The sequence below is a fragment of the Maylandia zebra genome, linkage group LG18, assembly GCF_041146795.1.
Source record: "Maylandia zebra isolate NMK-2024a linkage group LG18, Mzebra_GT3a, whole genome shotgun sequence".
In the NCBI taxonomy this organism is placed as follows: domain Eukaryota; kingdom Metazoa; phylum Chordata; class Actinopteri; order Cichliformes; family Cichlidae; genus Maylandia; species Maylandia zebra.
In genome coordinates, this window is record NC_135184.1 from 15,145,458 (window position 1) to 15,173,184 (window position 27,727).

Here is a 27,727-nt window from a genome sequence, read left to right on the forward strand (position 1 = left end):
GCCCTCTTGTGATTTCTTTAAGTAGTCTTCAGGAGTTCTCCAGGTTTCTTGAAGGACATTCTGCCTTTTGTTCTTTTCTCACACTGCTTGTATGTTTAGGTCCAGGCTGGTGAACCACTGTGTGCCTTTCTATGCAGGTATGCTTTTACTGCATTATCAGTGTGTTTGGGATCATTCTCGTGGTAAAAAGTGAAGCCACTGGCAATCAGAAACTTTCCAGATGGTATTGCAAGGTGAATCAAAATGTGATGGTACTTTTCTGGATTCATGATGATTAGAACCAGAAATTTTAAATTTGCATTGATGTTTCATAAAACCTGTTCTCCTTGATTTGCTGTCCAGTACTTGTGTAATTTAGGAAAGTCTCAGTCTCTGTTCCTGTTTCCTTTGATTAATGAAATAGCTTCTTGACAGCCACTGTGACCATTTCTGATGAGGCTTCAGTGAACAATAGATGAATCAGCTGAAGGGCCTGATGCATCTCTCAGGCCTTGCGTCAGCTTGTTGTGGAGTGTTTTTCTATTTCTTAAGGAAATGACTTTCAGACAAAGGCGTAGATTTGGCATGGACGGAAGGGACATGTCCCCAGCAATATCCAGCGATTATTGAATTGTGCCTACCAATAATTTGATTTATTCGAGTAAAGAAAAACAAACCGACGGAAAGAAAAAAAAACATCTGTCAAAGTCTAATTCACCCAGCGGTGCAGAGTTAAATTCCGTTCTCTACTGGAGTCCTACGTCATGTGACAAATATGGCCAATGTGATTGGCTATGCTTTTCAGAGAGCTCTGTTTCGTTTTAGCAGCGGCAAGCCTGCGCTGCGAGGACCTGCAAGGAGGAGAGGAGGATGGCAGCACAAAGGAAGAACCTGGATATAAGAAAGTATTTTTTAAAAGAAACCTGTAAGTCACTTAAAGCCAAGTAAACCAATAAAATGTGTCCGTCATAATAGCGTTACAGGCTATGCTAGGCTTTGGCCCACATCAGTCTAAAATTGTATGCAACCAATAATAACGTGTTTTGGAAACTAACTGCACAACATGCAGCACTATTAGTTATCTCAGTCTCCCAGAGTAGCATTTCTCATTTTGATTGAAACTGTCAGGGAAAACGGCAGAGGCTGTTAAAATTACGTTACGTTAAAATTACGTTAAAATGTTGGTGACACAAGATTGGTACTGACATATTCATAGGTTAATTTTTGAGACAATATATCATGAGGTAGTCATGATTTTGCAAATATTCCACCTTGTAGTGAAATGAGTCAAGATCTTCACAAATTGACAGAAACCCTGAAGCAGCTACACATTTTATTCTTATTGCCATGTATGTCCTATTTGTCAGGTGACAGAAGAACCAACACAAAGCTCAGAGAGCAATGGTGACACAAGATCACAGGTGAAATTGGATGATGACCTGGTGGACAGAGGTGAAGAGGCAAGGTCACAGGTGACTGACTGATGATTTGGTGCTATAGATTAACTAGTATCATGACAATTGTTAGGCTGCTGATGTAAATTGATTCATTAGTGTATATTTGACAAAGAATCTGAATTGACATGTCTCACTTTTTATATGGCACGAATCAATGTGGTATTTTATCAGGTAGCAATATGTCCTAGTGCAGTCAGAGGGGAAGAGCCAGGGCCAAAGATGAGGCACATCATGGGGCGACTGTGGCTCAGGGGGTTGGGAAGCGTATCTGTAACCGGAAGGTCGCCGGTTTGATCCCTGGGCTCTCTGTCCTGGTCGTTGTGTCCTTGGGCAAGACACTTTACCCTACCGCCTACTGGTGTTGGGCCGATGGCGCGATATGTCAGCCTCGCCTCTGTCAGTCTGCCCCAGGGCAGCTGTGGCTACAACCGTAGCTGCCTCCACCAGTGTGTGAATGCGAGAGTGAATGAATAGTGGAATTGTAAAGCGCTTTGGGTGCCTTGAAAAGCGCTATATAAATCCAATCCATTATTATTATCAAGCATACAATAATAATTGTAATCTGCATTTGTATAGCGCTTTTCTAGTCCTTAAGGACCCCAAAGCGCTTTACACTACATTCAGTCATTCACACACACATTCACACACTGGCGATAGCAAGCTACATTGTAGCCACAGCTGCCCTGGGGCGCACTGACAGAGGCGAGGCTGCCGGACACAGGCGCCACCGGGCCCTCTGACCACCACCAGTAGGCAAACATGGGGTTAGTATCTTGCCCAAGGATATTTGGCAGGCAGCCTGGGATCGAACCACCGACCTTCTTATTAGTGGCTGACCTGCTCTGCCACCTGAGCTACAGCCACCTGCGAATTGTAATTTTAAATGATTTAAAAGCATGTAGAATAGCATATAGGCAAGTATATTTCACCTTTTTCTTTTATCAAGAAGCAATGACAAAAAGGGGGGGAAAAAGAAACAGGGCAGGGTTCGGTGGTTGCATCATCCGTCCCCACCAATGCCAAAACCAAATCTACGCCCTTGCTTTCAGATACTGTTCATTTGCTGTTGGTAGTTGTTTAGGCCTGCCACTTGTTCTCCACTTGTCTAGTTTCCTCTGAATTTTTTGCCACTGAAATCTCTTTGCTGGTGCAAAAATACTATTTGATGCCTGTCAGACTTTGTTATCTTTGGTATTTTTCTTTTGTTACAGAATGTGTAACAAGCCATTTGTACAAAGTGACTAAAGATACAGTTTACAATTGGTTCTTCGTTGTCTGTGACATGTAACAGTGGTTCATCCTTTAAGTTAGATGAGGTTTTATGCTTCAAAGGTTCACAGATCAGTGTTCAGTGACTTAGTAAACAAAAAAAAACTTCCTATGAAAAGGGTCAGGTTTAACAACTGGACTGGAAATGAGTGAAAAAGCAGCCAGTGTCCAAAGATCCAAAGACCTTCAGAAGGCCTGGAGAACTATTGCTCAAGACCACTTAAAATTTACAAGAAAGTCTGGCTCCTTGAAAACAGCAAAATATTTAAAAAAATGGGGGGTGACTTTTTTGCACAGTATTGTTTTTAAGCTAACTAATATGCTTGACTTAAAAACTATAATTTCTTACTGACCTTGGTGCCTGTGACCGTTCCAATACTGACTACTATTAACTTTTTGACTCACAGCAGTTTTAAAGTAATAAAGTTATAAATCATCAGGCCTTGGAAACGGTGTGAAGATAACACCTTTTGTCTGTGTCACATTGCATAGTACTTCTAACCGTTTTGCTCTGGCAACCAAAGTTTAATGGCTTCTTCACCGTCATTGTGTGGAACTGAAATCAGTCGTGTTTTTTTTATTTTTCTCCTGTAACATCACTGATGTGACACAACAGAAAGTTTTCACCTGCTGTGGCTTATCAAAGAATGAGTCACACTGGAATGAAAGCCAAGCCAGGACTGTTTCTGATGAAGTACTTCATGTATATTCCCCCATTAGAAATGTTCCGGCCCTGCATTTGCGTCCACATACGTCTTCACTTTCCCCACCTTTTTCCTGTTTCCTCGTGAACACAGAGGGTGAGGCCTGGAGTTTCAGGTTCAAAGTTGAAATGAGCACAACGCTGAAAAACACCGGCAGGCTTTCTGCTCTAAAACACTCACTGGAGATTTAGTGTAAATGAAAAAAAAGGGGCAGACAGAGTGAAAGAGAGAGAGATTTGAAGTGTGTGAAGTGTGTGCTGCTGCTGCAGACTCTTCTGGCAGTAGTAAAGTTGTATAGGGGAGCACAGTATGTATATCTGTGCATGGATCGAGGCCAGCCAGTTGAATTGTGCAGTGTAAGTGAAAACTTGACCTCATAACTGCTTAGTTTTAAATACTGCAGGAATTCATTTTCAGGAATTTTGTTTTCATAAATGAGGACAGGAAAGGGTAACAGTGGAAGCATAAATCAGGGATTTTTTTTTCTCTTCCCTCAGAATAAGGGACTTACATGAGTGTAATAATAAACATCTCTGTCAGAGATTGATGTTGGATGGGTCTGACTGAAGGCACGTAGTAGCTAAATTGTGCTTTAGCTGTGACCAGCCCGGGCACCAGCTCTCCCCACAATTCCCACATTACGCGGAGGTAAAGCAGGAAGAAATGACAGACATAATTTCCCTCTGATCAAACACTGTTGATCCGTACATTAACACGACAGATGCAATCTGTACTGGGCGCAAAATAATTGAATGTGCTGAAATTAGGAACTATTTTGAGGCATTTCCTCTCTTTAGAGCAGCAGGGCAGATTGGCTTAATTAAAGAGGGAAAAACAGGAAGTTTTAAAGTCGCGTCTATAATTAATTGGTTGCCTCAGCCAAAGGGTCTGCCTGGTCAGGGGCGCACAAGGAAGCAGCTCTGTTGTTGAACTGAGCCACTGGGTTCATACTACAGTCAAACTGTTGGCATACTTTAAAAAGAAACCACAGTTTGAGGTTAATTTTTTTATCATTGTGTATCAGTTGTGATGACTTTGTGCACACCAAAACAAATAACAAATAGGATCCGTTGGGAAGTTGAACACCAACTGAGAGTTGTTATTCTTTATTTTGGGGTAAATCTGTTAAAAAAAAATGACTGAAACACAAAAAAGCGAAGACAAGAGCTGAGCAATAACGGATGTATTTGGATGTATTTATAACCTATAGCGCTTTAACACAAAGAAGTCCCTTTCATTCAAGGTTTCGCACACCCACCCACCCTCACACACACATACACTGACAGCAGCAAACTACCATGCAAGGAAAGATTTTTTAGAAAGGAATGTATGTTTTTTTGTTTAAAGAAAACAACAACTGGGGTTTGGCCCAGTTTAAGAGCAGAGCACAGTGGGAAGCAGGGTAGGGTTCAGTGTAATATAGCTTTTTTGTAATTCAGTAATCACATTACAGTTACTAAATAATGATGTCGTTACTCGACTTGTTCAATTATGTGCACAATGGACGGGTAGAAAAAAAATCATCAAAAGTGCCCTTTTCCTGCACTTCTCTTGCAATCAGCTGACTTCAGTTCCTGTTGCGAGATGAGAAAAATAATAAAGCCGTCTGCAGCTTTTCAGGAGTGGAGATGTGGACAGTACTTTTTAAAAAAATTTTAATTTAATGGAAGAAAAATGCCAGTTGTGCCCGTGACATAAACTCTGTGCTAACACAGAGCATGCATGAGACCCACAGTCATGTATGCTGAGTCCAAGCTTGATCTTCAGCAGGCAATAAAAACATTGATGAGCATACAGACTTGTAGCACTGAAGTCTCTGTTTAAACCTCTTTCTATCGTCACCGTGGCCACAGCATCTTCTGTGTGAGGTCTTTGGGTTTGTTTTCAACTTTCTGTCAGCACTGAAATGCTAAAAATAAGATTCTATGTGTGTGTTCCCAATAGGACAAGGACTTGTGCCTGTGTTTGGAACTGTAGCTTAGGGTTTATATTATTATTACAATAAAAATAGGACAAATATAATAAATCTACAGCTTCTTACAAAAGCTCCATACATTTGTGCACATACATCTCTTTTAGTTTATTGCATATGGCTTGTATTTCTACCAGCTGATCCATCCATTCTGTTAACTACTTACCCAGTTCAGGGAGGCTGGGTACATCCTGGACACATTGCCAGTCTATAACAGGATTTTGATGAGATTGAAGTAGAAAGAAAAATAGTTTATTTCAAGCAGAGTTACAAAATACACTAAACATATCTCCTGTAACACATAAAAACCCATAAAAACCACTATCAGACTCACTTCCAGCCTAAGATAACAAGCAGTCATTACACTAGTAGATATGCTCCACAGATTGTATACAAAAGGCAGCTCTAACCATGTGCCATCACCTTTTGTTTTGTGAACTGGCTGTTTTGAAGCCCGCTGAGATTTATCCTGTTAGATTTTTGGAGTCAGAAGGTCAGCTGGCAACGTGCATCTACAGACTCTACAAATGAATCACAGACTTCTCAGATGGTCTTTTAGTTATTAATTACACTTGTATCCTATAAAAATGCTCTAAAAAGCACCAACATCATAATGCTGGCTGAAAAGTCCAGTTCAGTAGGGCTGTGCGATATGACCAAAATCTCATATCCCGATATTAAGACATCTATTGTCCGATAACGATATAAATCACAAAAATGTAACATTTTCTGTAAATTCTGTGAATCTCGGGCAGCTCGACTTGCGTGAAGTGTTTCCAGCTGGACGCCGCGTACCTGGAGTCGAGTGTTTTAACTGATGCATGAAACGATACATTTTTAGACATAAGTTGTAACAGCCGCCGTTTTCTTTGTAAGTATTTATTACACGGCGTGCTGCGGGGAAAAGCCTGTTCTAACGTTTGAGTCTAAGGTTTATTTTTTAGCAACTGACGGCTCATTTTTGCTTCTCATCCGTAAACACTCTGCATACTCTTTCAGTGATTCAGTTTATTTTGAAAAGTCTCAACAAGATCTTGAGCTTTAGTGTGAAAGGTTTATATGGAAAATAAACAAGCGGACACGTGATGGTTTTACATCAACGACAACGCATAAAAACAAACGCTTGTTTGTCTGTAGTGTGATTATATTAAATGTAAGAGAAAGAGAGAACTTTAAGAAATTAATATAGCCACTACAGTGACCATCAAAATAATAAAAAAATATTGCCGTAAACAGTTTATTTTGCGACACCACGAAACAAACGATAGCGTAAAATGAAACGATAGACGTTTTTATATTGTCATCCGATATATATCGTTATATCGAACAGCCCTACAGTTCAGTATATTGAATTTTTGTCTCATTTTCAGTATTTAAAATAAGAGTTTATACAGGTTGACATATTTCTCAAGCCAGCCTCAAGTGGCAGCTCGAGGTACTGCAAGTTTTGATATCTCCACCTCTGGAGTTTGCTACTTTAGCTTTGTGCTAGCTCTGCTAACCCTATCAGCTATATTGTACTTGCTGTGTAAACTGAATCAAGTGTCTTTGGAGAGTCTTCCATGGACTGCAATGGAAATTAGTGGTGATATTTTATGGAAGAATTCACATTTGTACTCATATTTCCCCATAAATGTTAGCTTAGAGCGGGTTAGGGTTAACGTTATTGAGATGTCTCAAGCAACATCACGCACACGCTTAACTTCACATGTTTAGCGGTATGTCCCTCAATAACTGATGACTTAAAATACTAAAGTGATAATTAACTGGAATTCTTAAAGTTCTGAAATAGCTACCATTGATGTTTGAATGAAGCTAGTCAAACATGGACATTTTAACGAATCAAAGAGTGTGCTTTAAAACTAGCAAGTAAATTACTTTGTTATATTCTATTAATATTATTTTGCACATACTTGGGTGTTTTTTTGGATTATTCTCAACAGAGCATGAGATTTTAATGAGCTTGTGTATTTTCTGTTTGGGAGCCTGCCATGTGTCAGCTAGTTATTCACTTTAAATGCTCATTTGGTTATCAGGAGCATTCACAAGAGTTCTCAGCAGATAAACGGCCAATCAGCAGACATGAGAGGAAACCTCACTGGTCTCCTCTGTCAGGATGCAGCATCCTGTCGTTTCCTCATGATGTGGCTCTGATATCTTGAGCTGCAGATGAAAATTTATAACGTTTCCAGACTCCTGTGACCTGAGCCGTGTTTACACAAGCATAGCTCATTCTGAGAGAGTGTGGGTGCTAAACTATGAGACTCTGCTTTGAATTCTTGAGAATCAGTTGGTAAAATCCCATCAAAAAATTCATAGCCTTATAGTGACCCGGGTGACTAAAGCTGTGACTCTCTGGAAGGCTGGAGACGTTAAGCTAAACAACTGCTACCAGCCAGGAAGGCTTGATTTCCCCCTGTTGTATATCCAAGCCAAACAGAGGCACACAGATATAACAAATATAAAATCGTGAGTATGGAGCATGGAAATCACCATGTCTGAGTCATTATAGCTTTTCTGGGGAAAATAAAGCGCAAACAATGGCAAAGTCACAAAAAACAAACAAGAAAAAGAAAAATCCCATTATTTTTCACAATAGTCAGTCATTAAAAAAAACAAACAAACCCATTGGTCCAAGTGTCCCATGAAAGTCCCAACTGACTTCTGATCATACTTCAGCAGGAGAGAATTTGGTCTCCCTGTGGAGTCAATGATTAGCATATTGCTTGTTGACATATGTTTAATTGATTAAAACAGGTCTGCTGTGATTTCACTGTGTTTTGTTTTTAAAGGCTGGGGTTCTGACAGAAATACTCGGGGAAGTATTGCATTTGGCGGCGAGCTCGAGTTCCCATACACAAGAGCACTGAACTTAATTCAAAGCGCCTTGGACACAAGGCTGACTGTTGGGCTAGTATGAGGGAGAGAGATAGCTGTAACCTTGCACTGAACTCCCAAGAATCTCAGTGTACTCCTTTGGATCACAGCAGCAGAAAATACTTACACAAGTTACATGATTTAGTGGGAAGCGTTTCAAAGCCCGGACCCCTTTAGGCAGAGGGCTTGCTAGTGAAATAACTTTTCCATGAGACACTAAGAGAGCTCTACCCCAACAAAACTGCCCTTGCATTGTTTCAAAAGAGGAACTGATTTGATATGCAAAGTTTGCCATGCTTGTCACAGGCATCACATACTTTGCTTTGTCCCTGCAAATATACACAAAAAGTGACAAGCAACAAGGCTAGAGGAGGACCGGGAACATGGCTCCACAGAGTCCTGAAAAGCCCCTTTCTGCTACTCTTTTCAGGTAACACTTTTTAATGACATCACCAGCTGATAAACACCGGAAATTAATCACAAACCCAGACAGGCAAAATAATAAACTAAGAAAATGTGTTCGTTCATGTGGCTGTTACTTTTATATACAGTCTTTGACCTTAAATAAGCAGAGTTAGATGTAATCACACCCAATTTCACTATATTTTTCCGTAATGCAGTAATATAAGTTTTATTGTTAGGTGCGTTTCAAATGTTCTCATTTGTGGCCTTTTTTTTCTTCTTCCTCACACTTGCCCTGCAATCAGCTGATTTCAGTTTGTGTGTATGGAGGAGGAGACTGGTTGAAAGGTCTATAACTTTTGAGGAGTGGCGATATGGAAAAAAAAAATTTCTTGCACAAAAGGTGCAAGCTACCCAGGCCACAAAAATTCCAATAGTGATAGAGAAAGCCAACAGCCAATAACCCAAAGAGATGTTAATCCGGTTGTTCAGTCTGACGTCACTGGGTCTAAACTCCGCTGCAGGTCCATATATCAAACAATCACTGTGGCATTACTGAGAGTTGAAAAACTGTCTAAAGTCTTTCATCTTTAATAAAATGATCAGCGTTCTGCTCTACCAGGTGTAACAATTGAGTTTAACATCCAGGCATCCATGAAAACGGAATTTATGACATTTAACGGAGTTAGAAGTTAGCAGGGAGTTAGCTCGCTAGCTTCTATCTAAATACAATATAGCATGTCCTGACTGCGGGGTTTTGGAAACAAATTAAAACGTACAGCTCTGTTATCACTTCCAGCATAAATGAAGACAGAAAACTAAACAGCAGTAACGTTTGTAGGGTTACTGAAGTTGGGCTAGCTGGTATATAATGATGTGCTGCGTGACCGCTAGCGACACAGCTACGTTAGCATAATATAAACAAGCTAACTTTTTTTTCCACTCGATAAAAGTTGCCGTGAGTGTTCTCGGTGGTCAGGAACAAATGTAATCGCATGGCAGGATGCTGTAAAAGGACCAAACTTCAGCCAGGAGAACAACTGAGATAATCCATCCACAATACGAGGTTAGTCATTCATATACTGCTGCATGGGCTGGGCTGTAGTTACATCCTAAGGTTTTAAAAACTGAGCTTAAATAAATGATTAGCGGTAATAAAATCCGAGGGAGGTCAACAGTGATCACTGACTGTTTTAGGAGCTTTTTGAGATCAAATAGAAGAAAATACAAAACATTAAACATGTTAACAACACAAAAGCCATATTAAACGCAGACTACTTTAGACCCGGAAGTAGGATTCGTCGCGTCATCACTGAACAACCGGATAGGGGCGCCATTGGGGAGGGGGGGTGGGGCATGACTGACAGGAGCCCTAGAAAAGAGTAGAGCTGTCAACTGGTCTTTTTTCCAAAAATAATATTAACCGGTCAGCATTGAATAATTTTTCTTCACAAGGTATTTGTAAATCTTTCTGTTTCCTATCATCAGTTTTGGTTGTTTTTTGACAACAAAGAACAAAATCCAGTCCACCTCCCCCCTGCTTATTTCATGATTTGGTTTGGTCCGGGTGCACGCTCTTCGAGCTCATGCTGAACGCGAGAGCGGTTAGCCTGTGGGATGGCTCCATTATGAAAGAAGTTTGGGTTTCAAAAAAGAAATAAGAGACAGGTGAAACTTGAACTCATAGTGAAGTTCCTAGTATTATAAGCTATTATAAAGCTTACTTCATTTCTAACAGAAAATAATGTGTTTGTGCTACTTTAGCTAACGTGATTGGTGCAGGCAGACCCTCTATATCAGCATACAGAGTCACTTATCTGACAGTACTTAAACAGTGACACTGATAGCTGAAGGAGGGAAGTTCTTTGTGTCAAAAAATGTAATCACAGGAGACCCCTTGTGAAATCTTTTTTTTCTACGCACTATAATAATAATACATTATTATTATAACCCACATCAACAGAGCATTTTTGGAGAAGTGTGTATTGCTCTGGATATATTTAGCGCACTGCCACTAGCATGACTTTAGATGGTCTTTACTAAAAAATAATAATAATTAAACTGGTTGGCAGCCAGTAGATGAGCCCACAAAGAAAGCAACACCAAAAATATCAGCCTTTTTTGTACTCAAAAGCTTTTGAACATAAATCTTAAGATAAATATGATGTGATTTGTCACAATAATAGTAATTTGAGTGGGAGCGAAAGATAAAAACTTGATTCTTTTGCTGTTAGTCACCATTTGTGCGTAATGTCATACCACAGGACTGTGGAAAATTATATACACCCTTAATGCTCCCACAGGAGTTAAGAGGGTAACCAGTAGCCAGGTGCTCCTAATAACATGCACTTGAGTAATTGATCATCCAAAAGTGTTAGCTCTTCTATAAAAACAGAAGTTTTGTCAGTTTGCTGGTCTGGAGCAAACTGACAAAACTACGTGTTAACACAGCACACAGTGTTTCCCTGGGAGTGGATGAGCAAGCAAATTTACCCCAAGATCAGACTGTGCAACCCTCAGAAAATCGGAATTTTTTTTTTTAAAGGAGCTACATCTCAGACTCTACAGGCCTCACATAGCATGTGAAATGTTAAAGTTCCTGACAGTACAGTTATGGAAACACTGAACAGGTGTCTTTGTTTGGAAGGTCTGCTAGGAGAAAGTCTCGTCTCTCTGGGAAAAAAAACAGAAAAAAAACAAAAACGTTAAAGCACAGCTTAAATTTGTTAATTTGCATCTGACAAGAGTTCTTCAGTGATGTAATTTGGACAGATGACACCACAGTTTCGATGTTTGGCCGTAACACACAGCACCACATTTGATAACCAAACATGTCATATCAGTACAAACACCTCATACCAACTATTGGTATGGTGGTGGAGGGGTGGGTGATGATTCGGGCTTGTTTTGCAGCCACAGCATCTGGGCACCTTGCGGCCACTGACTTGATCGTGAACTGCTCTATATAACAACAACATGAAGCCACCTGTCTGACAGCTAATTCTTGGCCCAAATTAGTAGATGCAATGATTAGGACAATGATCACATGCACAGGAGCAAATCTACAACATGATGTCTAAAAGAGGAAGGAATCAAGGTGTTGCAATGGCCCAGTCAGATCCAAGGTCAGGCCTCAAACTGATTGAAATGTTGTGGCGGGCCTTAAGACAGCTGTGCATAAACAAATGCTCGTAAACTTAAATGAACTGAAGCAACATTGTGAAGATGAGGGGGCCAAAATTCCTCCGCTCTAATATAAAATACTAATAAAGCTGTAGATAAAGTCTTTTCCCTTTATTGTATATAGTTCATAATATTATAGCATATTTTATCATTTACAATGAAATTCACTTTGTATATATGGTTCTGTGGGAGGTCTTTTCCTGTTAAAAAGGGAGTTTTTCCTCTCCACTGTTTCCAAGTGCTTGTTCATAAAGTACTGTCTGATCAATGGAGGTCTAAAAACAGGGCTTTTACCAAGTAATTTAAAAGCTCCATCTCAATTTTGTCATACCTTACAATGCAATACAAATAACAAATCTAATAATAATACTAACAAAGCTTTGTCTGACTAAAAGTCAGATGGGTTCGAATAGAATTTGTCAACCTTGCAATGACCTCATGTTTGTGTGCGAATCAGTGGTGAAGTATTCATAACAGAAACTTCCCAGCAGCCTTCACCTTTAGGAGGAACAACAGACTGAACAAACACAAAATGTGAGCAGCTTTCTCGCTGGCAGCCGGGTATTAATCCCAGCATCGTTTTATTTGTCTGAAATGTTTGCATATCAGAGTGGAGCTTTATTTACTGTTCCAGCAGTACCAGACATGTTGAAGTAGAAAAATATTTCCCCACTCTGTAAAATTGCTCGTATCATTACTTAGTCACTCAAAACTTGTGTCATGAAGGGGAAGCCAGTCAAAATGTACTCCTCGACTTTGGAGATGATCTGAGGTTGACACTTTTGATTTGTAGTGAACAACTGGACTGTCATTTCACATTTGACAGGACATAAATCCCTCCTGCCTGGGTGGTACCTGTTTATCAAATTCAGCTTCAAAATTATCATTTACTTGATGTTTAATTTATGACCAAGTCCCAGGAAGAAAAATAGTTAGCATAACAGTGACACCTGCTTCCCCTGCAATTTTCCCTAATGTTTTGTTGGGGTGTTTATGATAAACAGTGTGCCTTCTGTCAAAGTGCGTGTGAATGGGGGAATGTGGCGTGTGTGGTACAGAGCGCTCCGAGTGGTTCCTAAAGCTAGAAAATCACTTGACAGAGTTGGTATGTTTACATTTTACTGTTGCCCTCTGTCTGCAAATGTCAGTGAGCATGCCAGCGCTAAACAAGGTTAACACAGAGGTTAACTACAATGAGCTTCCTCATTTCTAATTTATCCCATTGTCCACTGTGGAATTCACCCGGAGCAGGAGTCTTGAACCTGCAGCCACATGTGGCTCATTTTCCCCATCGCCGCTGATTCCCTGTGGCTTTGACATAACACTGGATTTGACCATAGAAATGAACGATATTTTGTTCTTTTGTCATTTTGATTTATATTTCACATTTGTGTGTGTGATTATTACACATTTCTACATATTTTCACATTTCGTGTGTAGCCAATTCTTGTCTTAATATGCACGTTATATCCTGCATCACCTTAGCCTCTTGGGTGGACGGAGGTTTACACATGACAGTTTGGTGTCGAGTCGCTCAAATCCAAAAAATAAATAAATAAATAAATAAAGCTGTGGAGAAAAATAGAGCATCAATAATTTATAAGTTTGTGGACAGATTTGTGCTGCTGGCTTACCTGTAGGCTTGAAATCGTGTATGTATATATATATATATGTGTGTGTGTGTGTGTGTGTGTGTGTGTGCATTAGTTATGTCTGAAATAAAAAGTGAAACAAGTCTTTTAATTGTTCTTACAGAGAAACTGATTTAGCCCATAAAACGCTCTGCCAACACATGGGCCATTAAGAATTTACAAGGTGACATTCTTTATCTGGCATCCTTGAGGTTTTTAAATAGTAAGCTACAGCAGAAGTTAGGAACTTGGCTTTATCAAACCAGAAACTTACACGAGTCCATAAGAAGTGGCAACTGAGGACTGCTGTCAGGTGGCTGCTGCTGCGTCGTGCCTGAAATCAAAACAGCCATGAAGTGGCCACCGGTGCTTTGACTTTACTAACGCTTATAGAGAGGTATTTTAATGCAACCCATATCCACAAATAAATAAATAAATAATAAAAATAGCTACTGTCTCTATCACATCTGTCAGCAAACGATCAAAAAGTGGCCGGGATGGAGAGGAAAGGAATGTTCTGGTTTTTTGTCCCCAGCACCCCCTTTGAGACCGGGTGCTTGCTAATCTTAGCATTTAGCTCAAAGAGAGGTATAAACGCAGAGATCATGTGCATGCTCGTAGCAAGGGTTATCTAAATGGCTGTCATAATATTTTGGCTACATTCAGGAATATAGTATGAAGGTAAACATTCTGGGCAACACGTTCACACTATCACCTCACAGCAAGAAAGGTTCGGCTAGGTCCTCTCTGAGTGGAATTTTCATGTTCTCCACCTGTCCTTTCGGGTCCTCCAGCTTCCTCTCCAACACCAAGGACGTGTGTTAGGTTACTTGGCAAATGTGAATATGACTGTAAATGGTTGTCTGTCTCTCACTGATATAATAGAATGGCAACCTGTCCAGGATGCAGCCCACCTTCTTTATTTATTTAACTCCAACTCACAGCTGCTTCAGGGCAGTAAAGCCCCTATGATAGAGGAAAAAATCCCAATAATCAGATGACTTCCTGTGAGCAAAAACGTGGCAACTGTGGGAAGAAGGAACTCCCCTTTAACAGGAAATAACCTCTGGCAGAACCAGGCACAGGGAGGGGCATCCATCTGCCTCAAACATTCGGTTGTGAGAGCGAAAGACAAAAAAGAAAGGCGAGTACAGGCTCTAGAAAATGGATGGATAGATGGATAAACACTGTAAATGTCAGATTACAAATTTCATAAGATCACAGTTTGTTATAAAGGCACATGTTGAATTTTATGTTGATGTTTTTCACATAAAATAATGAAACAGCTGTATTTCTTCATTGGCTAATGGTTTATCTTTACTGCTCTGTCGTGTAACTTGGAGTAAAGAGAGAAATCATAACAAATTTGATCAAATTATCCAATAAAACTGTTCTTCCTGCTAATTTGCGACATCTCCCATAAAGATATTCCTTGTAAATAGCAGTTAGAACAGCCATTTCAACATAAACTTCTTATCTGAAGTAATTTCTCTAATTTTGAAAGGTAAATAAGGGATTAAAAGCAACATCATTCACCCGAGCTCATTCCCGGGTGACACGTGTAGCACCTGACTCGCTTTAGGGTCAAAGGCTTTCAGGTTATTGATGAATCATCGGACCAATGTTCATTTCATGTTCAGCTTTCTATCACATCTCCTCCCATTAAGTCCAATTCCTGACAGCTTCCTTGCATTCCTTACAGTACACACACGCACACACAATCGTACACAGTCAGAGTCAGGCCAAGGACATGTGCTCAGCCCTCTGATTTTCACTCTTCTCTGCCACAAATGTCATTCAGTTCTCAACGCCCTGCCTTCCCTGAACACACGCCCAGCGTTTCTGTAATAAATAACACTGACTATACATAGCTATATGATGTAATCACTACACTGCAGATTTATTTTTATAGATGCTGTTTATCACTGTTTCCTATTATTTTGCACTGTCCCTTCCCCTCGTGTGTAACAAACTTCCTGTGAATATGACTCGAAGAGCTTACGACAGGGCAGGAGGCGGTACCTTTATGATTGGTTGTGTTTGCCAACCCAGAAGGCCGTGTGTACACGGTTTTGAAAGCACAGTTTGGCTCTCTGAACCCTTTTAAATCACATGATAACAATAACAACACGGAACAATAAAAGGGTGATGGACACAAACGCTCCTTCCATTTGAGAGACTTTTTGATGCAAGTCCAAATCTGAAAGACTCTGCAACCAGCACAGCTTTAATGTTTTTAAGTGTTTACTCTACCAGAGTATTCCACAGTGTCTGTCGAGGAAACCCAAAAGGGCTGAGTCAGAGATCCCATCTCTTCCGGAGGCAGGGTTGAGCGTTGCTCTCCTTTGAAAGGCAGCATGGAAAGATCAACGGGTATCTCCTGAGGGAGCCACTGCTCCATACTGTGCTGCTGTCCCATGGCCAAACAGCCCGGGGCCCTGCAGTCTGCTGCTGTTAGCCTGTCTTGTTTACTTAGGGAGGACTTTCAACCCTGGACAGCCATCATGATCTGTATTCTGTCTTTTCTGTTTGTCTGTCTCACCCTTCCTTGCAGCATGTGATCACTTATTTGCAACAAATTCAAACTCTTATTTCAAACCTGCAACTGTGTGACAAGCATCGCAGCTTTCCAGCCTTCTCAGGTGGCACCTCTAGCATGAAAGTGACCCTCGGCTGTGCGGATAGCAATCCAGATGAGAGCGCAGGGAGGATTTCTGCGCTGCCGTGTTTATATTTCCTCCCTCGTAGCACCATGGATACAGTGCCAAGCTAGGACCTCCTCATAAATTCAGATACCCATAAATATTTGCCTGTGTTTTGAGCTCAACAGTAGTTTGCATTTACATATCTAAAGGTGCTTTTGTAATTTATCTCGTTGGAAGCTCGAGGACTTAATGCCCGGTGGTCTCGGTGGACAAATTGGGTTTTATATAACACTCAGCAGCAAATCATCACAAGCCGTGCTTTTCCATTCAGTTTGAACACACAAGTAAAATTTAAAGAAAAAAAGCAAATATTGTGATGGATATGAAGGAAATAGTGAAAAATAGTGTCATTCCGATCTGATGTCAAAAGTCAAGTAAGAAAAATAGGTGCAATAACCGTTCACCTGAAAACTGTGGATTTGTCTGTTACGCAGTGCCGCGCATTCCTCCACACTCAATAAACTTAGCTGAATCAATATGTCAAAGAGCAGACAGATAACGCTAAGCTCAGGCATAAATCCTAACCATCTCTAAAATCTTTTCATGTGGAATTACTCACAGGCCATATTCTCTTAAGTACAGTAAACATTGTGACAGGTACTTTGAGCTGCTGGTTCAAGAGGACACAGGAAAGTGGATTGTTCTTTAAGCCCACAGGGGCCCGAAGAAAAGGAAATGTCTCGAGTGAAAACGTTACCAGAAAGGACAAAGGTGTGGTTTGGTGAAATCACCCAGAAAAAAAAGCTGGGTAAGTCTTGCTGTGCAACTTTTAGGCGAAATTCTTGTCTTGCATTAGCTGGCCGTGATGTCTTCTTCTTTCCTCCCAGTTGTGAAAACATCTGAGAAAATAAAGCCCTCTGGTATCTGTTCAGCCAAGGAGAAACGGGGAGTTAAAGTATAGATGGGAATGACTCACACAAAAATATGCAGAAGGTGGTTCTTTCCGTAATTTCCAAAACACTGACGCGTTTCGCTCTTCTTTTAAAAACAAACTGCAGATTTATTTGCATCACCAGAACAATTTATTGGATTGAATTTAAATAATTTCTCATAATGTTAAAAAAAAAATAGTAAAACAAAAAGAAAACATGTTATTTCAGAAAAATAAATAAGTCCGGTTGCGTGAATGACATGCTCTTTTTTTAGGATGAAGAAAGTTGTGAACAAAAGCAAAGAAAAAAAACCTCTTTGTGCTAACATTTACATGTAACTTATCATGCCTTCAGTATTCAGTCTCTTCGGGTGAGGGTGGGGGGGAGGGTTTTTTGTTTTTGTTTTTTAAAACCTGAAATAGCTCTTGAAGCTCCCACACCACTTGCTTAGGTCATGCAAAAAAAATGAAAAATCAAAAAGGCTTCTCAAATTCATGATTTGGCATGACCTGTGAGCTTCATAAGAACATGTTACATTAACAATTCTCCTTTTAATCATTACAGCGATTCATCACAGTCATCACAGTGAGCACAGATTTGTTCAGAGGTGACCTCACGCTACACTTTGGTCTAATTTTGGCTGAAATATGATGCAACAGCACATGTTATTATTATGAAGGGTATACAGTTTATAGTGAGTCAGGTAGCGCGGCCAGCAGCCTTCGTTTGCAGTTTATGTGTAAGAACATAAAGGTCAGAGGGTCCTACAGCTATTCTGGGCGTTCTTTGTTCAAACAAGCCATCCAACTGCTTTACATGTGCGAGATTTTGTAGAAGTAGTACCGTAATGCTGCCCGTTGGCCGACAGTGTTCTCATGTCAAAAATTAAGTCTCACGAAGTTGATTGTTTTTGCATCTTTTTCTCTCTTTTTTTTAAATGATTAAACACAACACGATGTGATATAGTCATTTATACCCTGTTTAAACCAAACTAGTTTCAGTCAAATACAGTAAGTAAGAGCTTTCAGTGGAAAACGTGCACATTCAACACTACTGTACTACCGCTTATCGAGAGACAGAGAATAGAAAAGAAGACATCAGAATGGTTTAACTTCTACTCTATATTGATATCTTTATTAACAATCATAGACATGTTTTTCAACTATGGAAGATTTATAAATATTTTTCTTTCTTTTGATTCATGTAAGTTGTCTCGGCACTTATGGCATGATTCCAGTTTTGGAAAAAAACAAAAAAATCAAAAAAAGTCCACAAAGAGTTGAGTGCTTGTGTGAAGCACTGATATCCAATCAACATCTTCAAAGAGAAATCCGTTATGTACAAGATGGCTTTCTTTAAGGAACCCAGATTTGGTTCTGTGTGCCACGGATGGGAGAGATACCGAGTGCAGGTCCAGCAACCATCCATAGCAGGCCACCTAATTGATCATTTGGCCTGGCGTTTCCCTTTTGTTGTTGATGTTGTTGTATTTTAAGGCAAAAAATTAAAAAAAAAAGACCCTGACATCAATCTGGAACCTGATCGCAGATACTCCATGCTTGATTCAAGCTTCTAGTCTGACTTAAGGTCATCTCAAACTTCTTTCCCCCTCTCGTCCAACTCTTCTTGCATCAGCTGAGAGGGAAGGAAACCAACACTGCACCCAAATACTTCCACTATACACAGCATCCAGACACGAGGGGCCGGGGGTCTCTGTCCGCCCAGAAGGTTAAAATGTTCAGGCTAAGGCCATGGGGCACCAGGGTTCGCCTCTCACTGAAGCCACGTCCGATGACTGGGTCAAGCCCACGCTGCCGTACAGGCCGTCCTGTCCGGAGTACTTGACGGACGAGCCCGAGCCTGCTCCCTCCCCCCCGCTGGACAGCACAGATGAACTGATCTGCAACCAGAAAACTCTCTGTTAGCAAAAATTGTGAGTTTATTGTATAAAATATCAGTAAAACTTTTAGATTGTGTAAAACCTTTTTTTTTTTTAATTATTATTATTGAGGACTGAAATGACATTTGCATTGCAATGTTGGGGGAAAAAGGAGCATGATCAATGTGACACTCGTATTGGTGTAATATCACAGTGACATATTAGTTAGCAGCAGTCATAACCACAGAGCATCAGTCAGCCTGCATGTCATCTCTTTATCACAGTTTGTATTTTACAAAATATTCACTCATGAAAATGGGTGAAAAATCTGGCCTTTTATAGTAATTTCAAGTGTAGAAATTCCTATTTAACACACACACACATATATAGATATAGATATTTCATTGTTTTATTAATTATTATTTTTATTTTAAACTATTATTTGAAAAATTTAAAAGCAATTAAAAATCAGTTTTACCCCTGACACTTGTCCAGAGGGAGAGCTGGTTTTCGAGCAGTCTTCGGAATTGGATGAAGAGGTGGATGTAGGAGTCATGGAGACAGAGTTGCTACTTCCTGGAAACATAAAAAAAATGTTGTCGTTACATTATTTTAAAAGAGATAAATATGACATACATATTCCTTCGTGCAGCAGAAATATTGTTCAGCTACTCACCAGAGGATCCCTTTGCTTTATTCAAAGTTTTCGGTTTTCTTTTTCTCGTCTGGATTCCCTCTTTCTTCATGGCGAGCGGCCGAGGTACCTGTAAGATGTGATTTTTTTTTTAAATGAAAATAAGAAATGATATTTTTTTTATCAATAATGCGTCGATTTTTAAAAATTAAAACTGAATTAGAGGGGGGGGAATTCAAATCGCAGTGAACTTACTCCGTGTAATTTTGTGTAGAGGCCGCACGCGTTACACACCGGCTCTCCCTCCGCGTTTCTGCGCCACAGAGTGGTGGTACTGGTTTGACAGTTGGCGCAGGAAAGGCCGATTCTTCTGGACGTTGACTGTTGTGGCAAGCAAAACATAACATCAGTCACTATAATTAAACGTGGGTATCCAGGAAAATAAAGCACCACACACTCAACCATTTTATTCATACCTGACTTTCCAACAATAATCCACACCCTGTTAGAATCCCAATTTAATTGGCATTTACGCACGGATTTATATTATTATTCATTTATTTATTACAGGTTGTTAATTCGCAGAGAGTTGCTACGTGCCATTTCACTTCCTTGTAAAAACTGCGTAATGGCACCATGGAAAATCTGGACCCACTGACGCCTTTTTAGATTAGCTTACCCGACAGTAGCTGGGAGTGGAGATTGAGATAAAGTGTCTCCTTACATTAACACTTTCCACGTGTGGATTGATTTAATGTGAATTTAGTGAATAACATTTTTTTTCTTATGAAACAACTAAATGATTGTGCTTGACTGATGAATTTAAAACACTGGCTAAGCTAAAACTATCATTCTCCTTTGCAAAGCACAAGTCCTTGATTCAAATGTGAAATGCATGCTTTATTTATTTATTTTCCCCGTTTTATAGAAATCACGTGATCTTGCGTAAATAAATTTTCCTTGATTACAATCAGGTTTGAACTGGGGGCTGTATCATTGAAACCTTCATCCAGAAGCCGAATCGTGACAACGACAGTGACCTCCAGCAATTGTTTGAAACAATTAGGCAGGAAATTGGTTGATTTAAGTGGCCCTCGCCCCCCTCCTCCTGTCTCCTTACCGTCCGTTTCGGTGGTTTAATTAATGGCCGGCTCAGACCATTCATTTTGCTATAGAGGCCGCAGGCGTTGCAGAGAAAGTGGCCCGTGCCATCGCGCCTCCACAGCGGCGTGGAGATGGAGCCGCAGTTCACGCACTCTCTGCTCTCCCCCATGTCGTCCAGAATATCTGAAACTGAAGAGAAATACTGGAATCAGAACAGGGAGCGAGTTTGTGAGAATTACACATTGTTGCTGGTCATTATTTCATAAGCGATTCTGCTTCTGGGACTTCATGTCAAAGAAAGCAAGCGGATAGATACGGCGGGCAAAATGATCTGTTCATGGATTATAAATTGATTAAAGCGAAGTGTTTAACAAAATTCACATTTTTAATAAATTTATACTGTTGTGCCAATGTTGTTTTAAAAGCCTCGGTGGATTTTACTTCATGTAAATGATTCATTTTATATATTTCTGGGCAGTCATTTGCGCCTGTTTCTTACACACACACACACACACACACACACACACACACACACACACACACACACACACACACACACACACACACACTATCATAAATTCATTTTTGGCAGTGTATGAAACATATTTTTATTCAACATTTTGAGGTCAGGCCTCGACGAGGGGAACAGGTTTCTGTTACAAAGACACGCAGGCGCTTGGTGCCTTCACTCCAGACACTTCAAGGTTGCGCGCGTGATTAAAATACCTTTTTTTCTTTCCGTCCCACACAGTGAGAAGGAAAACTATTCCATCTTTGTGCCTCCCTCTACTTTGTTTTCGTTTGATTTTTTTTTCTTACCTCCATTTGGTCCTCGAATCAAGGGCGCACTCCTGCTTTGCAAGGTGTGGAGCATCGTGTTATCAAAAGGTGCCCCGGGCCAAGGCGAGGGTAGCTGGGGTGCAACGTACGGGGAGTATGGGCTCGGGTAGGGCCCGCTGAGGGGACGAGAAAGGCTGTACTGGTCTCTGCTGCTCATATTCAGTGTGTTACTGTAGCCCGTGTCCCTGGGGGTCCCGTTATTGATGGGTGGGCTTGGAGGGTAGTGAAAACGACTGGAGGCGTGCGGGCTCCCGGTGCTGTACGAAGGGCTCTCCGGGGTGGACTGTGACCACACCGAGTGACTGGAGACGGCGTGGCCGGGCTGAGCAGACACGTTGGCCGGCAGATAAGACAGACTGGGGATCATGGTGCCCACCCGCGAGCTAGGGACATACACTGGGGAGTTAGGGTTGGAGTGCATATAACCACCAGAACTCGAATCATATCCAGTCTGGCTCTGGGCCGCAATGGCCAGTGTTTGGTACATGTCGGCCGGGTCCACCAGCAAGCTTGTCTTGTGTGCTCCGGTGGAGAGGACGAGTTTGCTCCCCTGGTCTAAATCCGTAAATAGCGGGATATCCTCGGTAGTGGTCAGGGTGTTGTTATGGTGTCCGAAGTGAAGGTAGGAGTGCAGGGATCTGCTGTCGGAGCGACGGTGCCCTAGCGCGTCAAGCTCGTTCGGAGGTGTCCTCAGCTCATCCGAGGTGGTGCCGTCCCTTCTGCTGTCACCGGGCAGGTAGTTCTGCTCAGCCGGTGACCCTGGGCTGCTGGACACTTCTCGCTTGACCATGGACCAGCTGTTTTCGCCCAGTTCCATCCAGGAGCACTTTCCATACACCGTAGGGGTAAATAAAAATGGCCAGGGAGTGGTCTACCCTGTAACAAAAAGAGTCGGAACCGTTAGGAAACCACAAGAAATGACCCTTTTTGCGATGTTAAGGATAAGTGAATTGAAAATATATCCACAAAACATCCTGACAGAAAGTCGGCAGGTTTCTGAAAAAGGGGGGAAATGCAAACGGACACCTGGTGTACAGACCAGCATTCATCTTTGGATGAACTACATTTTTCACAATAGAGAATAGGGTAATAAACTACGAAAGCTCCAGTTAATTATTACTGAGTCAGTATCATCTCGAACTCCAATAAAAACCCAGTCTACAGTGACTGCCATGCTCTCATGAAGCGCTCTTAAGAGGCACTGGATCCATCCGTGTCAAATCCCTGTCCTCCCCTCCACACGCACATACGCAAGTAGACGCACACATAAAGAGATAGGAAACAAAAACGCAATATGTCTTCACAGCAAAAGAGATAACCGTTTGATAAGAGTCAAAACAGATAAGGACCGAAAGGCTGACTGGAGCGATAAAACAATACCCCGAAATTATGAGTTTGGTCTCGCTGCGCTCGCCAAGACACCGCCAGATGTTTAAAGCAGCTGTGCGCGCCGCAAAAGTGGGAGAAGAAACGTTTTAAAAGACGAAGAAGAAGACTTACCTGCTACAAGTGTGCCATATAAGTCGAAAGCAAACTTCCTAACAGTGAGCCTCTGCTTCTCTTGGAAGTAATGGGAAAGTTTACCGCAGTTAGAGGAGGTTTATGAGAGGAGGCGCCTCTGGTGGCTGCGGCCGCAGGAGGCGGACCAATCATGTGGAGCGTGAGCGGCTGGAGACGCGATGGGGGTGCCAGCCTATGAACTCCTCCAATCAATCACGCTGAAAAACAGAGAGAGAGCGAGGGGGGGGGAGACACTTCACTTGATCAGGTCTGAAAGTTGGATTAATGTGTTGATACGATCAGGTTTCATTATTCGAAAGTTATGCTTTCGGTTACAAATGAATACGCCCCCCCTCCCCCCCCCCCCCCCCCCCCCCCCCCCCAGCTGTTTCTTTTTTTTCTTTTCTGTTTGTTTGTTCTTTAAATGAAATTGTTGTTTGTCTATCTTGCTCTATTTACAGGTGATCCACAAATCTGGTGATGAGCCTACAGCAGCTGAAACAAACAGAAACGAGTGTCTTTGAGATTTTAATTTCACCGGACTACTCTTTAATATCCAGCTCTTTCATAGGCTACTCCTGTTTTATGGAAAATTGTGACATTTATATGACAGACAGCGGTTTAATTTAATAACTAGATCGTTATTAATTAAACTGCCAAGAAATGCAGTTAAAATTAACTTACCCGTCACCCTGAACAGGAAAGTGCTACTCCCATGTTTACGCATTGCAGTAATCACGTCTGCAAGGAGCACGCTTTTAACTTTCGATACTTTGGAGATTTTAAAATGATTATATTTATAATGGTTAATCCAGAGTTTAAAAGCTGGGACTTTCCACTGCAGTCTGTCCACGAGTTAAAGACCTGAATATTTTGTTTTTACTTGGAGCATTAGTGTAATAAAATGTTTCGTCTGGACAACTTTTTACTGATGAGAATCCTTAAGAAAGACTCCTTTTATTAAAACAACAGCCTATTAAATGATTGATCAAATATATATTCCGTGTGTGAAATGTGCTTTAGGCCTACTTCTTCTTTCTGGTTTCATCTTAATTCAAAGTCCTACACCCCCCCCCCCCCCCCCCCCCCCCCTTTGTTTATTCTCTGTCATCATTCCAGTGATCAATAAATCCCCTCTTAATTAGTTTAAGTCAGACGGCTCTCATTGAGCGTTAAAGGTGTGTGTGTGTGTGTGTGTGTGTGTGTGTGTGTGTGTGTGTAGCTCCTCTTTGAAACGCGATGATTCGTTCAGCCCGAATATACATTGAGACGAGTGAAGTGATCAAAAGTGGGGAGGTGTCAATTGAATCATTAACGCATTTGCAGGTCACACTCGCAGCCATTCAGTGGGTTTTGTTTGTTTGTTTGATTTTTTTGTCTGGACAGTTGATCAGATTACCTCCAACAGCCCATTCATTCTACTTCCAACTACCGCAGGGAAGTCCGAGAGTATACTCTGATACTTTTATAATATTCACCCTGCATCCATCACACTGATAACAGGCACCGAGCTGCATCCATGTTCACTGCTTCTGCAGCTGCACAGCAGACAAAACTGAGGGAAAAATCAACTCACCGCAATTCATGATTCATACTGTAACACCATCTGTATCGGTTATTAATGTGTCATAGCAACGGAAGGCACAGCTGCACTTTTTGATTTACCAATATCGTCCCAAAAATTGCTAATATGTTATTAATTATCCATGTCCCTGCCAATTAGACTACCACATGGAGTTAACAGTTCACAGGGCCTAACAGTAACAGAGTCTTCGGCTGGACTTATGTTCAACGCGTGCCACTGCCAGGCCTCCCATTGTTCCTCCTCTGTCTACTTCTCGCACAAACACTATTATTGTCAGACAGTCATGAATATTATTACTGTAGAGTTATTTTCAATGCTAATTCAATACCCGTGGGCGCAATCGTGCAGCCGCTCTCCAGCAGGTGTTCCTGCCGCTCTTATTTTAATACTGGCGTGATGATTCCTGCTGCTGGATCCTTCTCCTCGCATAACTTCAGAGGGAAACAATGCAGCCCGAGTTGCGTGGCGATCTGTGTCTATTTGTGTAGTGGTTATGCTAATCCATGTTGTCTATCTGATTTCCACAGAACTTTTGCTGATAGAAATTCACGCTTGAGGCGATATTGTGACTGTTAGGCGTCGAGTCTTCGCTCGCTCTCAGGTCCTAGAGGTGATTCTTATCAGAGGCAGTAACCGCACCAAAATGCGCTGCCGTCTGCCATCCCATCACCTCAGCCTGCAGTTGTCAGGAAGGTGAGAGAATACAAAATCCTGTTGTTGCTGTTTTTTTCTTTCTTTTTTCTCTTTGTTGCCCCCCTATTCCGCCATCACCCCACCCTCACCCCTCCACCCTCCCTCCTTTTTTTTCTTTGCGGCTTCTGGCTCACTGGCTGCGAAGCCTCCAGTTGATAAATGAGGTGTTTTCGCAGTAATGTCAGCGTGGGCTGCTCTGACACACGGAGCTCGTGAGAAGAAGTGGCAGGACGCCGCCCTGTCTCCGCGTTTATCCAGCACAGCCAAACACTGCAGGCCAGCCACTGACTGTCAGCTCCGGCCTGTGCGCTGACCATCTCCATCACACATAATTCAACCAGATAGCCTGCAACTGGTGGATAATAATAATAATAATAATAATAATAATAATAATAATAATAATAATAATAATAATATATGGAAACGATAAATAGTGAACGAAATATTTCATTTATGTATTGGAATAATATTGTCAAACTGTATTTAAAATATTTAATAAATACAATTTCGTTAGGAAGTAATGAAAAGACGCAATAATAATCATATTATTATTATTAATATTATTATTATTATTATTATTATAAGCTCTTTAATGGTTGACCCTCTTCAGGTGTCTGAGCCTTATGTACCGACTTGATAATGATTATCTCCAGCCCTCGAGTGCTCGTTGCAGCTTTCTCCTGATTATGTGATGTTATGGAGATAACGAGGAGCAAGAGAACGAATTACGCACGAAAGGGACAGTTAGGGGCATCACACGGTGGCGTGGGCAACTTTGAGACTATTACTCACTTTTTTTTATTTTATTTACTTCTTTAAAAATGCCCTGCTTGGTCGTTAGCTTGACTGTGACTGTGTAGAAAGGGCAGCTCTGATTTCTCTTACACGGCAGGGCAATAAAAGGCACTGTGGACGCCAACACGCCCCACGTCCGAAAACACCTTTGATGTCTCGATTATGATTAATGAGAAGCGACTGCAGCTACATGTAAAACACGCAGGAAGGAGACGCAATTCATCATCTCAATCACCCCACGGTTGCTTCCCCCCCCCTTTTTTCTTGCTATGTTTTTATCTTTGCATTTCACACACAGAGTCTGTTTTCAATCAAATCCTGTATAATTGTCTTTTAATAACGACGGAAGATTAATATCCAGTATTTAATCTGTGGGGTGTTGTTTGGATTAATTGTATTTTTATTTTGTCAAACTGTCAATAAAGCAGCTATCCTGCACATATTTGCACCACAGCTTTGGTGACAATCCTGCGTTACTGTATTTAAGAATCTGGGCTTTTAACGACTTAAATCGCTTTAACGTTTATGCTACGTGTTCCCTTTACAACAAAGATTTATCTTAGAAAGCGAAACATATGTAGAGTGAACTGGATTTGCACACAAGACGCCAAATATTTCCAATTTAAAAAAGAATACCTTAGAAATTAAAATAGAATACATCAATTAAATAGACATGTTTCCTCGCATGGCTATATAAAATACACTTTGGATTTTGTGGTTTAATGGTTAATTGATTGATTTTATTTCATCCATACAAATCACACACACACATGTATACACCATGACCATGATTCTGTGTGTGCAATAAATACCAGAATAAGGTGCACTAAAAAAGTCATCATAAAGAGCAACTTATAAAAGTGATTTAACATCGACAGATATTCAAAGTTCAGCTTTAGACACTGATTATTACCATTATTTTTACATTTTAAATGCATTGCAGCTGTCATTATTAAACATGAAATATTAGCAGTAATTCTGTTTGCATAAAAATCAGATTGCAAGTCTGGTTTAATGAATTATTCGTCCATGAAATCCAAAATGGGAAAATTGAATTGTTAACAATTATTCCAAAGAACCTTTTTTATTATATTACATGAGAAAAATGTAATATATTATCCAGTATATCCAAAAGCAGTGCAGCATATGGAAAAACAACAAATATCCACTCTCCCCACAACAATAGCACAATAACAATGAAATACATGAGAGGCGTTGTGAGTTCACGCTGTCTTAACGTGTAGCTCCATCCTTAAAATCTAGATCATTTTGTTCCTGATATAAATGTATTCCCGCTCACACTCTGTGCTTTTCTATATTTACCTCCAGTTCCCAGCGCCTATAAACACTGACGTATTTGCTCTTATTTTATTGAAGACACAGTTAAGTTTTATACCTGCGCCGGTCTTTTTCTCCCTGTCCTCCACAGAATGGCAGCTTGTCCAGAGCCGCTGGAGCAAAGGCTGCTGGGAGGCCGTGAATGCCAGACTCTCCTGTTTGAAGTGGTAGATGATTAAACGGGTCATGACAGGTGTAAAAGCAACCTTTGTCATTTTGGACATGTACCGTCCTTGCTTCCTTGGCTCGCCCACAACGGAACGCCCTGCTCACCTGCCCGAGTGTGTGTGCACTAATGTGTGTGTGCA

The 27,727-nt window shown here is 41.0% G+C and overlaps 1 protein-coding gene and 1 long non-coding RNA gene across 6 annotated transcripts; one reads left to right on the forward strand and one right to left on the reverse strand.

Annotated features, from left to right (window-relative positions):
* Nucleotides 1–25,221, forward strand: LOC143413559 (uncharacterized). Of its 2 annotated transcripts, none has more exons than XR_013094159.1 (3): nucleotides 1–137; nucleotides 1,347–1,451; nucleotides 25,121–25,221. It is a non-coding gene; the product is annotated as an uncharacterized LOC143413559 (long non-coding RNA). The 2 variants fall into 2 exon arrangements; XR_013094160.1 differs by lacking the exon at nucleotides 1–137 and adding an exon at nucleotides 814–904.
* gata6 (GATA binding protein 6) lies at nucleotides 17,179–27,564 on the reverse strand. 4 transcript variants are annotated; one of them, XM_004542868.4, is made up of 8 exons: nucleotides 27,478–27,564; nucleotides 23,009–23,226; nucleotides 21,488–22,384; nucleotides 20,685–20,857; nucleotides 19,820–19,945; nucleotides 19,607–19,694; nucleotides 19,409–19,506; nucleotides 17,179–18,951 (listed from the first exon to the last, which is right to left on the reverse strand). In XM_004542868.4, exons 3-8 carry the CDS (start codon nucleotides 22,323–22,325, stop codon nucleotides 18,790–18,792), a joined length of 1,485 nt encoding a protein of 494 aa, XP_004542925.1. In that variant the 5' UTR covers nucleotides 22,326–22,384; nucleotides 23,009–23,226; nucleotides 27,478–27,564; the 3' UTR covers nucleotides 17,179–18,789. The 4 variants fall into 4 exon arrangements, with proteins under 4 accessions (XP_004542925.1, XP_076732900.1, XP_004542926.1 ...); XM_076876785.1 differs by lacking the exons at nucleotides 23,009–23,226; nucleotides 27,478–27,564 and adding an exon at nucleotides 22,548–22,763; XM_004542869.6 differs by lacking the exons at nucleotides 23,009–23,226; nucleotides 27,478–27,564 and adding an exon at nucleotides 22,535–22,763.
* Between the last annotated feature and the right edge of the window lie 163 nt (nucleotides 27,565–27,727).

Bases quoted from the DNA above. Each gene is read 5' to 3' on its own strand.
- gata6 (XM_004542868.4), bottom strand. From the start codon at position 22,325: ATGGAACTGGGCGAAAACAGCTGGTCCATGGTCAAGCGAGAAGTGTCC. The intron at 19,946-20,684 runs GTAAGGAGACAG...TTGCCACAACAG, and splicing joins TTAAACCACCGAAACGGACG to TCAACGTCCAGAAGAATCGG. The intron at 19,695-19,819 runs GTAAGTTCACTG...CACATCTTACAG, and splicing joins TCTACACAAAATTACACGGA to GTACCTCGGCCGCTCGCCAT.